Genomic DNA, 13,884 nt, shown 5'->3' with positions numbered 1-13,884 from the left:
TAAGGAAAAATCCGGATAATCGAAACAAATACTTTAATTTGTCTTTTAATGATAATACAACACGTTTTCTTTTCGATGACATATCGGTAATATTAAAAGTAAATACTGTATTTAAACCGTGATCAAATTTTCAAGAAACAAACGTTTGTATTGAATTTGGACTATTATTGACCAACGCTAACAGACTACCTATTGTTTAAAAGGCCCTCTGGTGGCGCAAGAAGACGGATTTTATAAAATAAAAAGCAGTTGAAACTGCATTCTTATGAATAAAAATTTGAGAAACTATTTATCGTTTTATGACGAGTAAAATTTTTTCGTCGCGTTCGCGGCTTTTAAGTAATGCATAAACCTTCGAAACGCGAGACCCTTCGGACCGCGAGGCATAGACGGTGGCCCACGTTACCTATGCCTTACGCCGCCCTTGGTCATAGAAATGATGTAATTTGAAAATAAATTATTTATAAATACGTATGTCAAGTTATATTTTTATTACGACGCAAAATATATTTAAGAGTTTACAACCACTGTGCTGGGTGAGACGTTGTTGAAACAAAAAAAGTTATCATTCCATCACGTACATAAACAGTATCGTAATTCGCCAAGTGCAAATCCGCAAATTCGTAAAATTTTTGTTTATTTTGGACAATCCGGATAATCGAAAATCCGGATAATGGAGGTCCGGATAATGGAGGTTCTACTGTACTATATTTAATAATTTATACTAAATTAGATGCAACTTATGTAAACTTGCATATGGACTTAAATTTGTGGCCCTAAACTATAATATATTAATGTAATAGGCGCTTTCCCTTCACCAAATAATAATACATGTAAACATGTGACTCATAATGCGAAGACCTAAGCTGCAATTTATTTAGCTTACGTGCAAATAAGACCCTACTTAAATACAAACGTTAGCTTAAAGTATATAAACCGTATAAATATCAATAATTCCTGTATAATTAGAAACAATTATAATATAAAGTATACTCGTACTTTATAGGTGAAAGGATTACCTTGAATAGATACAGGCCCTACAAGAAGATTTTCCTAGTTATATAATATATACTTAAATCAATTAACTACAATTAGTAATTAACAATTAATAATAATCTATGAAGTTATTAATTTTAACGATAAGTCTAGATTAATCACAATAATTTTCAGCTAATAGTATCATTAATAAATCCATAACAGATTTAACAAATGACTCTTGGTTATTTTTAATTTTTAAATTATCTTATTTGCAAATGATAGTAAATATGTTATCGAATATCTGTAGTGTATATAATTATGTTTCTAATCATAATAATTGTTAGTAATTATGGATCTAAACGTGAATGTATATATGGAATAATTGTCTACTCGATAATCTGGGTTATATTCGGGATATGTAATAACTATTTGATGTAGGTTTGTGCACTTATATAGCCTATATGTATCAAATGATAATTTGTTACTTAGTTTTATATCTGAATTGGTTATAAACAAGGTATTATTAGTTAACGAAATTCTCACATAGAAACAATTTATATATCTGTTCCTTTAACTTAAGAGGATGGTTAACTTTATTGATTAGAATCAAAGATTTTCTATTTAAGTGTCTACACCATTATTTTAAATTATCATAAAGACATTTCTGTAATTTTATTCTTAATCATTCATTAACTATTACAATTTTAATAAGTCTACATATTTCATAAAGAATATTTTACTTTAAAATATTACAATATCTGATCTCACTCTTCATTTCCTGATCCCTGCTTACATTTTTTTTATATTAAATATTTATCAAGCAAATAAGTGCGCTTATGAATTTAAAAAAGTTTATAGTTTAAAAAAAATTAAAAAATCGATAAAAAATTTTATTAATATATTCAACAATTTCTTTGATTATTAATCAGAAAATCTGCATATAGTGCGCTTCTACTTAATTCAGAATAAATGACAGGAAAAATTCATTTAATTGAGTTTTCTGAATGAATTACTGATAAATCAATATAGAAATTGTTAAAATATGATTAATTCCGAAAAAAAAGGTTAAGTAGAAAATTGTTAGAATGACAAATTGATTACGCTAGAGATAATGTCCTTATAATAGATTAAAAACTTTGCTTCCTCTCTCATTAAACGGTTGTATAAACTTTTCTTAATTTCGTAAGATTTTTTTCTATAAAAAAAATAATAAAATTTCCTCAATAAAAATAAAGTACTTTGCATTTAAAAAATAAATAAATAATTTTGTTTTTTTTTAAATATAAATTCTATTAATATTTTAATTCATTTTATAGCAAAAACGACGTTGTCCATCAACTCTACTTCATTGTATTTTTGCTCGAGTAACAAGATATATAAAAATTTTGAAAGATTAAGGAAAAGTATTTTTCGATATAGAAATTTAGGCGTAGTTACATTACAGGTATACAGTTTACCAACTTAAACTGTTATCTGAGTAGCACTTGAGGATCTTCAAGCTTAAGTAATTTAGTTTTGGCAATATGATTCCACGTATGGAAGACAAACAAGCAATCTCAGATCTCGATCAATAAATAAAAAAAAATCCTCACTAAAAATCTCCTAACAAAATATTATTTTGCTATATTTTAGTATAATAAATAACGAAAAAAAATATTAATTATTATATTATTTATAATATTATAATGTAATTTTAGCTCTTAATTCTATCAGCAATGTTTTATAATTACTTGAAATTTTGATTTAAAAAATATGTTTAAAAGTTTATTAAAATTCATACTTTACTTAAATTTCTGATAAGTATAAAAATATTTATTGTAACACTACTTAATATGATGATGTTTATAAGTTGTAGACGTTAATTAAGTATATCTAAGGATTAATTACTAAGAAATTCTATGAAACTATGCATTACTTAAGAAATTTGTGTTAACTAACTTTTGAATATTCAGAAAAGTGATTACAAATGTCGTTTCACGATATTATTAGTGTTATAACTACTAAACTCTTTAGACGAATTTGTTTCGATTATGTTAATTTAATTTACGTTAAAATTAATCTCTAATGTTTAAGCTAATTAAATACAAAGTTGTTGTTGTTTGTATATAAAATAATAATTTGTTTGTAAGACTTCACTTATAAAAAAAAAATATTTCACGTTAATTCCCAATAATCGAAAGTTAACATTTCTAAATAATTCTTTGTTTTTAATTCAATTTTTAAATAATTGTTTATATTTAATTTAGTAATGAAAATTAGGTTTTTCTTTGTTTAAGTCTCTAGATAATTAAATTTTTATTACTATTCAAAAATCCGTTTGTGTTGATTATAAAGTTTAAGCCCTTTGCCAAAGTAAATGATTGAAGTTTTTCAAAAATTCCATAGAGAATATCTTTGAATAATTTTACGAATTAAGAAAAGAAAAGTGAATTTATTTTAAAAGCAAAAATAAATAAATTAATCAAATTATAATCTAAGCAAGGTAATCATCTTATGTAAAAGGATTCAAAAATGATTCCTGAAAAAGAATCAGTAATGAGTTTGTCTGTTTCTTCTATACAAAAAACAAAATTCAGATGAATAGTTACATGTAAGTGGCTCAAATAGAAAAACTTTTTCGAAAGGATGAGTCAAACTTATTTTTCTATTTCTTCAGCATCATCATCCACAAATATATAATCGATTCCAATCGATATTTTTACTTTAAGTGATGACATTTACAAAAATTAAACACTAGAAAATAATATTATCGATCATTAGAATATTCGAATAATAAATTTGAAAATTATTATTATTAAACATAATTAATTTTAGAGTGAATTAAAAGCGAAATAAATTAACAATGATTTAATTAGAAATTTTATTATTTTCTTTTGCAATTTTAAATAAATAGCTAATTTATTAATAATTAATATAAAATTTAAAACTACAGTTTAATTAATATTAATTATTATCCCGATTTATCATACGTGTATGGAGCAAATTTTTATTTTTTAATATTTTTATATAAGTTGATGTTTTATCTTTTTATTTTATGAAAAATTTCATTTTCGAATATACGGTTTGATACTTAATATAATATAAGCTGGATAAACCGGAAATTGAACATCGTTAAAGAAATTGGACGAAAATTATAAAGAGCTCACATAGGATTAGATCGAGAACATTTGGAGATTTGTATTATTTACGAGGAGATTTATTTTTGTTTTCAAAATAATCTGATGCTTAATATAAGAAAAAAGTTTCTTTTCTAACATTACGGTAATTTCAGGTTATGTGGTTTAAGAATATTTTCGAAGGAATCCCGGTTTTGCTCCTTGATCCACGTGATTTTCTCGATGGTCCACTCCATCACTAGTTACTACCGAGACATTTCCCGAAGGAATTTTTTTTTACGACTCCATGATAACTTTCTGTGACAATATTTCACTAGGTAACATTGATATAATTCTATAATACTATTTAATGCAGTGTCTTATCGAACATAATCTATTTGTCAGCAGCATCGAATGAAGATATTGGAGAGTTGTATGTACTGATGCACTTTAGATCTTCCTTATGTTGAATTCATGTTTTCGTGATTTATACAACATATATTAGAAATTTATGTCCATTAAATGTCTAAATATTCTATAAACCGAAATTTCCGAAGTAAAAATGAGTTATAAAAACATTAAAATTATCGTTTATTGATATAATAATAATTTATTTAACATCCTCTTGTAAACTATTTTAGATGTTAAAATTAATATAAAATTGTATATAATTTTTCCATATTAAAGTAATTTTTTGTAATTAAATTATTTATTTAAAATCAATTCCATAGTAAAATCAATATATAAATATGTACTGTACATAAAATTGTTTAGTAAATGTGTAATTTAAGCATTATCATGGCGGAAAAATAACCCTTCCTAAAATTTTTATATTATATTTATACATTAAAAAATTCGAAAGGAAGTAAGACATTGATATAAAAATTAAGTAGTTCCTGAGCTGTAGTTTACAAATAAAGATATATTAAATGGACGTCAAGGTTGAAATAATCTTTTATAATGCTGAAGATAAGAGAAGGTTGCTGACTCGTTTCCTCTTCCTTCTCTTTGACTGAATGCATTGGAAAGATTTAATTCGCTGTTGGAAATATATAAATTCATCAAAACTGATCGATAGACCGAGCAGTCATGTTCATAAAGTAATTCTGTTTGTTCAACTGTGAAGTTTCTTTGTGATAAAGCGTCTTAATCTTTCTTCCTCTGAAGATAATACAAACTTTGCTATTTTGTTACAATAGATAATAATAATACCTCCTCCTTACAAAGTTGTCCTTTCATTAATTATCAAAATTATTTATGGCATTTTCTAATCTTAAAAGTTAATTTGAAAATTTTAAGATACTTTATCTTTTATACTCGAATTATTCATAAAAAGAATAATAATAATTAATGCGGTTTTTGACGATATTTATGTTCTTTAAATTTGGGCGAGATAAGTTATCATTTTATCATTTTTTCCCCACAAATAAATGATATTTTTTGATGCGAAAGTAATTATTTATATTGTTTAAAATTGAATATTCGCGATAAAATTTAATTTTTCACGCACCTTTTATATTAAAAAAATAAATTAGATTTTTAAAGTAACACACTGAAAATCTAGAAAAGTTAACTTTCAAAACAATCTCGAAAATTTAAAAGAAAAAAAAATTACATTTCTCTTTAGAAAAAAATGTACAAAAAAAACATTTTACAAAATTTAAAATTCAAAAAAGCAAACATTAAAAAAACATTTAAAGATTGGAAATATTTCAAAACATTCTGTTCTGTTTAAAAATAAAATATTTGTTAGAATCTTTAAGGATCAATTATTATTATTTTCCTCCGTCCATTTTTTTTTATTCTGAGCTAAACTTTTGTTAGAATGTTACAAGAAACTTATATAAAATTAGAAGCGCATTTTTGAAAAAGAAAAGAAGCATTTAGCTATATAAAAAAAAGCAGCAGCAGCCTTCAATTATTATCCTCCTGTCTGAGAGAGATAGTCGCGAAAGAACTGTTTATGGATGTCCAGTGTCCAATAGAGCTAAGAAAAAAAATTGTAATATTTTTTTTACCTTTTTTTTATTTCAGAAGCGACGAACGGTTGCGAGCCTTCAGAAGAAGAAGCTGCTAAAAAAATCCAAGCTCATTTTCGTGGATACAAAACAAGAAAAGAGATAGACAACATGAAGGCAAGTTGACGTTTTGAATTCTTATCAGTTTAACATTGAGAGAACAGATGGTCCTCTATACAAAAATACTTTTAGGAATAAATATTTTTAAAAGAGCGTTACCGATAGAAATTTATTTTTATTTTTTTTCGTATAAGAGGATTCTCTGTTTAAATTTTTAAAAATTAATGTTTAACAAATGTTTGAAATATTCATTGAGTGATTTTAATTAAGAAACTTATACAATAGTTTAAAGGGCTTAATTTAATACAAATGTGTATTTAAAGTTATCTTCGTTGACGGAAGAGGAAGTCATGTTTAAGTCATGAAGGGTGATTAAAAGACAGGATGTAAGTGGGAGAATTCGCTTTCTGAGAAAGCACTTTTTAATAAATAATTGTTTATTCGTTTGATGTACGTTGCTTCCACGTTTACGAGATTTATTTACGTGTTTAAATGTCGTTATTTATTATTTAAATTATTTTTTCCTGAAATATTCGAAGACGAATCCATGATAAATTATAATGATGATGATGAAAAATGTATTATTATTTTTTCCTCCATGTTCGTGTGAGCTCTCGTGTCTAGACACTTTTTCATTATTAAAATACATTAAATATTCAAATAAAATTTAAAGTGCTTATTCTTAATTATTTTTTCTAAAAAAAGAATTTTTATGTACGATCGCATTTCGCAAGTCTTTCATCAATCCAACCCTAAAAAAAATGACTGATGAAAAAATAAAGATTTAGAACCGACTGACATGCAAAAGGTTCATTTTTGGCTCATTGACTTGACTATAAATTTAAATATTAATTACATTTCGGGATTGGTCTTGATCCAAAAATATAGTAAGAATTTATTCTAGGAATATCATAGGAAACGTTTCTATTAAAGAAAAAAAAATGGCAAAAAATTATTTTGAAAAATTTAATAAATAAACGATGAGAAATAATTGACTTTATGGTGAGTTTAATATTATGGAGAGCGATAAATTTATTATTTTTTCAGGCTTGTCAAGACGATAATAAAGGTAGTGCCGAGCCAGTTGATCCGGAGTTAGAAAAAGCTGCGACTCGCATCCAAGCATCTTTTAGAGGACATATGGTACGAAAGGAAATGAAAGTACCTGTACCAGATCCAGAACCACCTCAAGAGTCCGAAGAAGTAGTAAGATATTATCATTTATTCTTTACTTGTTTATTATTATAATCTAATCAAATATAATCATTTCCTACCATTAAAAACTTACTTTTTCTTACTATTTTACTGCCGTTTCCGTTTTCAGAATTCCTATAAGCCATAAACTCTTATAGACAAATACAACACGAAGATGATATTTATAAATTTTATATCTTTAATTCATTCTAAAGATGTAAAAAAATATTTTCCCCAAAAAATATTTAATTTTTGTACACATATTAAAGTAAATATCGTTATAATATTTATAAGAATAGAGGTTTTTGACATTTTATATTCGGTCTGATCTGTTGAAATTTCTTATTTTAAGTAAATCCACTTAGCTGAACCATTGTAATCCATTAGTGTTGTGAATAAACTAAAAAATAAAGTGATGGAAGTGGTTTAAGTTTCAGTAGAAAAGGCTTTAAAAATCATCGATAATAGAAAAGACAAGATAACAACGATCCTCGACAGCTTCACGAATTTTAGAAAAGGAAAAAATATTTCAAAAGAATAACGTTAAGAAATAAAATCAGGAAAAATAAATCAAAAGTGCACGTCACTAACACTGGATCTGCATCTGGAAAAGTGAAGAATGGTCGTGTCAAAAATTATATACTGAATTTTGAAGATGATCATCGATTTTCAAAATTGAAACCACAAATGAAATTTTAATTATAGAAATCTAAGATTTCCCCCCTTAAAATGGGAAAGGTCATTTAAGAAATTAGATCGTTTAACTCTTTTATATCAATAAGTTAGAATATATATACATTGTAAACCAAATTTTTTTTGTATAATTCGTAAATGTGTTTACGAAAATTTAATTCAAATTCATTAAATATTTTTATGATTAATTCAAAAATTCTTCGTTGTAATTATAACTACATTTCGTTAATTAAAAGATGTAAATAATGGGCCATAAAACGTTAATTTTAGTCTATCATTGGCCAAAATCCAAATTGTAAATCCGATACGTGAAAATTTATCATATTTCCAATTAAGTTATGTTGTTTCAAATTAAGGTTTAATTAATAAAAATTGAATAAAGGCTAGATATAAATCAAGAATTAATATAAAGTGTGGCTCATAAGTCAATTAACCATTTTAAAAATTAAATTTCTTCATTTTTTAAAATATTTTATTAATCACAAAATATAAATAGTATATATAAATATCACTTGTAAATAGTATAAAAGAAAAATTGTTTGTTTTAAACTCAGTTTAAGATAAATATTCACAAATTTACACAGAATATATAGTAAATACAGTTAACTAACTTTTGAGCCACCTTTTCATATAGTTAAATTTAATATTATAGATATTTTTTCTGGTTAAATTTACAGATGTTCTATCATTTTCAATTTATAAAAATTGTATCTAAGCATCGATTTTCTTAGAATTTATTTATAAAAATTCTTAAAAATTCTCTCATACGGGATTAAGAGACAAAGCACACATCAAAAATATCGACGTCATTGTCCAATGCACGAGACAAAAGGTCTACACCTTTATGGTGACATTGTCTGACGTAGAGACGGAAGGAAAGAAAATTCGATTATACATCGATTATAGTAAAGTAAATCAATTACTTATTTTTTCAAAGAATTTCTTAGAAAATATAATCGATAAATTTACAATTGTAAATATTACAAGTAGAAATTACATGGTGATGTTTTCGTTTCGTAAAAATCAATTTGACTAACGTTTACAAATCGATTATCCCTAATAAAATAATACATTTGGTATGATTCTACATACATTTAGATAAAAGTTAGGAATGTTCTTTACCTGATATATTTAAGATAATGAAGAAATAAGACGCTCCAGCAATTTATCTTGTCCTAGAAATCCTTTCTGGTACTTTATTACAGTGTAGCTACATCCGCAGCAACATTTACATTTTAACTAAAGTAGGTGTATCACAAAGAAAATCTAATTCCGGAAAATTTCCAGAAAAATTTTTAGAATTAATCCTTGATCAAAGGAGAAATTGTTCTCCATCCTAAACGTTACTTAGCAATTTTCTCGTATATAAAGTTAAATAATGATACAAAAGTTTGTAAATGGTGATCCAATAACGTGGGAAACTTAATTTTCTGTCAATAGTTGTAACTGTAATGATCATTGCATCCGTTGAGATACGTAAATCCTATCAAAAATGATAACTTTTATAAACGTCATTCGTTTAATTATAACAAAACCATTTTCGAAGTGTAGTATATTGGGGTCGATTTTCATCTGAATTACATGAATATCTGATTTAATATTTAGTTTAAATAAGCACGTAGTGTCTCTAAATGCATTTATTTAAGAAAATTTGAAGAAGAAGAAGATGATGATGATGTGAAATTTAAATCTTCTGTTGAAATAGTTTTATAAATTGTTACGATATTTAATTAAATTTTCTTCTTTCTGTATTATTAGGTTATAATAATATATTAATTTATTTTATTATATTAATATTAATTTATATTTTCTAGAGGAACGTTTCTATCAATCAATTTTGAAATCTCTAAAAAAAATGATATTATCGATAACTATTACTGATGTAACTTTGCAAACAAAATATCTATAGTGTCTGGCTGACATTCATTCAATTACAGCTCACTTGTTTTGAAGTATTTTCCGATAAACACTTCTAAATTTGATTAACGTATTTTTAGTGAGGATCCTAAATATTTCTAAGCTATCATCGATAAATTTACATGAATAAATAAATAAATATATATAAACTATTATTTATTGGGATACGATTTATTTAACCAATAAAAAAAGACATCTTGTATCAATTCAATTATTCTGGATGAAGTATTCGCCGTTCGTTATTTTTTCTTGAATTGCTCTTACGTTAAAGTTACAAATATTTTATTCCAATTTAAAAACAATAAATTAATAATTGTTTATCCGGATTTTTATTAATGATATTTAGAATATCGACTAGAAGATTTTTAATATGCATTAAATCAAAAAAAAAGAATATCTTTTATCAGAGGAGATTTATATTACATTTTGTAAAATGTGTGAAGGTTTTATTGTGGATTCATGGGGATTCAACGGCGCCAAAAGAAAATTGAGATACGACAATTTTTTGGATGAAATTTCATACATATTCTGTTGGAATTCCATTACAAATATTGAACACGTAGATATTGTAATGTCATTGAAGAAGGCGCAATTTGGTGGAGTTAAAATCGAATTGAGTTGATCCAATGCCCGGAAATAAATACTGAACACATAGTTTAAATTGGAATCAGCAAAACAGGACGTGATTGCGTTAAAAATGATGTTATAAATTGTGACCTTTACCAAGACATATAACTATACTATGTAAGAAATACAATTCTTATTTAAAATACTGGTAACATTGCATAAGAATATGGATTTTAGTATTCTGAAAGATTTAATTGCAATTATTTCAGATTTTATTCTAATTATGACAAATTACGATCTTTAGTTAATTCTGTACAACGTAATTGATGTCTCATATTTCTAAAGCTTCCTTAATTAAGACGCTTTGATATATCTTTTTCTTTATTAAATTCTGTTGTTGTGGCTAAGAAAAGCTACGTGGACTACAAAAAACACAATTTTAATTTTAATTTTCATGAGTAATAGCAATATNCTACAAAAAACACAATTTTAATTTTAATTTAAATATAATTTTAATAAAATTATTTTTATTGTGTTGACCTTGGTGTTCATAGGATACAAGAATGTATACAATTACTATAATCTAAATTTGACATCCCATTTCAAACTTAATTCGTGACTATTCCACGTAAGAAATTATGAGGTTGATTGTAAATTATTCAAAATTAAATAAGTTTTTTTTTAAATTAAAACAAAAGTAAAGTAATATAAATTAAAACTATACAAATTAATGATTAAAATTATTATTGTAACAATAAAATACCTACTATATGATGTTATTAAAACAAATCTATATAAAATACAATGTCATTTCATAAATAAAGTTATTTTTTAATTAAATATTTACATAATATTGCATAATTTTACTCCTAAATGCTAATTCTTATACTTTTATAGCTCGATATTGACCTGTCTGATCCAGATTTGGTGCAAGCAGCGACTAAGATTCAAACAACATTCCGTGGGTACAAAGCCCGCAAAAACATGTAATATTTGGTAATTTTATCTTTTATTTTTTCCTATTGAATTAACATTAATCGATAAGTTTCAACATTATTTTTTTTCCTTCCTATTGTTCTTTATATTGCAGGTGATGTCCTAACCTCACCTGGCAGCAAAGATTTTATAGCTGATATTTTTGCCACACAATATAATCTTATGAGATTATGAAGTTGCAGGCAGTAGTTCTACTGAAAAATTTCTAAAAATCCACATTTGTCGTGTAAATTAGCTTCCTTCTCTTTCACACTCTATACACATATCGTTGGCCGTTTGTAAGTCTATTTTTTATCTGTCTTCGCTGCAATGAGACAAGGAGTTTGAAGAGAATGGAGAAAGAGACAGAGAGCGAGAGAGAGAAGATAGAGAAGAGAGAGATATATATACAAGCTTCTTGAGTAAAAATAAAGAAAAACAAATTGTCTTTCGAGTATAATCAAATTAATCTCTCATCTTAACTTCTTAGAATATTTATAAATTTTCTGACGCAGGGTGATCTAAATCAATCAGCATTCAGCTGCCATAAGAGGACAATCTTCCAAATTTCTAAACGAAGTAAGAAAAAAAAAAAAAGAATAATGTAATCTAGGAGCCTTAGTATCGAAATGCTTTTTTTTTTCATACAAAATTTTCATAATTTGACGTGCTCTCATAACTCTCTTAGTTTTTATTTGTAAAAGAAAAAAAAATTTATAAAAGTTGAAAGATTAGTTCTGATAAAAATTTATTTATATACTAAATAAAAAAAATATGAAGATTTTTTACTCATGTAGATTAAAATCAAAGTTGTTCTAGTCTATAGATTATTATAGTTTAAAGTCTTTTGGCATAATTGGAGTAAAAATATAAAAAATATATATATATACTTCTAAATACCAAAAATGACTTCCTTTCTGGCATTTGTGCTTGTTCTTAGGTATAGCGTTCTCTTTTTTCATGTAAGTGACTTTTCCATAAAGAAATAAAATCATACATTAGTGTTTTTCGAGTTGTTTATTTTATATATAACATATATAAATTAATTATTATTTATTAATATTAAAAACTTTTAAAAAAATATTCGCTCTCTAAGAATAAAGTTTGCAAATTTACGTTTTCACGTACGGTGCATAAACAAACTCTTTAACTGTTTGCGCTTCAAAGTATAAAAATTTATCAAATTTTTTAAAATATTATTATTTTTTTTTATTCTTTAATCTTTTTTTTTAACGTTGTTGTTGAACGAAAATTTAATTTTCACTCGTAGAACCGGAAAATGTTTCTCGAAAAGGACCTTAGACAGGATATTGTATATTGAAGCAAACATTCAACCGAGCGCACTCGATTAAATTCTTTTTTTTTTCTTTTTTTAATTTATTGAAATTTTAGTTGAAATTTGGAATTATTTTTAAAGTTTATATAAAAAATAAAAGAATAATTTTTAATTTCTTAATCATTTATTTATATATATATTTTTTAAATACATGGAATAAATTATCAAGAAATGGTTTAAAAAATATCATGTCGTTGATTGTTTAAATGTTTAAAAATTAATTTTATAAAATAATTTAAATAAATTTGTTTCGGGTTACACTTTGAGATTGAATCTTAAAAAAATTTACAGCTTTAATATGACACATGTAATCAATAAAGTTTCAAAAGATGCATTCAACTTTGAAAGTATTTTGCTAATTTTCTCTACCAGTCATATAAAGATCAAAAGAGAGAAAGATAGCAAAGAGATAATTAGTATACTTCAAATTAATTAGCTCTCTCTAGACTTAATTAAATTTTTTGAGGAATGTTTATATATTCGCAAAATTAATCGACTCAGTCAATCTCTGGCTTTACTTGAAGTTTGGCATCGACAGAGATTTATTTTCGCACATTTACAAGCATTCATCATTTTACCATCATACTCTCATTGGCAAGATTTTAAATAAGATGTTATCAATTCTACTCAAAATAATCAATTGGGATACATTTTTAATTAATACATAAAATTTTCATTTATAAATCAACGATTGTTATAAAATTCATTATAAAATGTTAATTTTTTTTTTCAATATATATTAAAAATAACCTGAGTAGCGTGTATTTAATGCTTTAGCTTTAAAAATAAACGCATTTTAAAGTTTATATTAATATTTTAAAAAATCTATTCTTTTTTTTAAGATTTTCATGCGTGTTTCTATCAAATATAGTTTATTTTAAAAATAAAACATGTTCTCAATATTTTCAATGGTTAAAAGCAATTTCTAGTTTATTTTAAATTTTTATATATATTTTTAAATAAAATATTTTTATATTACATATTATGTTTTTGAAAAATTCTTAAATTACAGAAAATTATTTACGTTAAAATTAATGACGTTGCACTTAGT

At 24.9% G+C, this 13,884-nt stretch overlaps 1 protein-coding gene across 2 annotated transcripts in view; it reads left to right on the top strand.

The window, feature by feature from the left end:
• The window catches only part of LOC111625868, a 66,308-nt gene extending 54,108 nt beyond the window's left edge, over positions 1-12,200 (top strand). The window contains exons 2-5 of one of the 2 annotated variants that reach the window (XM_023369123.1): positions 6,108-6,208; positions 7,199-7,357; positions 11,420-11,508; positions 11,613-12,200. In XM_023369123.1, coding sequence (XP_023224891.1) covers positions 6,108-6,208; positions 7,199-7,357; positions 11,420-11,508; positions 11,613-11,616 — 353 coding nt within the window. In that variant the 3' untranslated portion in view covers positions 11,617-12,200. Of the gene's footprint in view, positions 1-6,107; positions 6,209-7,198; positions 7,358-11,419; positions 11,519-11,612 lie in introns of both variants that reach the window. The other variant, XM_023369115.1, reaches the window with a different exon arrangement.
• The last annotated feature ends 1,684 nt before the right edge of the window (positions 12,201-13,884 follow it).

Source organism: Centruroides sculpturatus, unplaced genomic scaffold (assembly GCF_000671375.1).
Source record: "Centruroides sculpturatus isolate CEXI.00-Female unplaced genomic scaffold, Cexi_2.0 scaffold181, whole genome shotgun sequence".
In the NCBI taxonomy this organism is placed as follows: domain Eukaryota; kingdom Metazoa; phylum Arthropoda; class Arachnida; order Scorpiones; family Buthidae; genus Centruroides; species Centruroides sculpturatus.
This window is presented reverse-complemented; position numbering and strand designations above follow the sequence as displayed.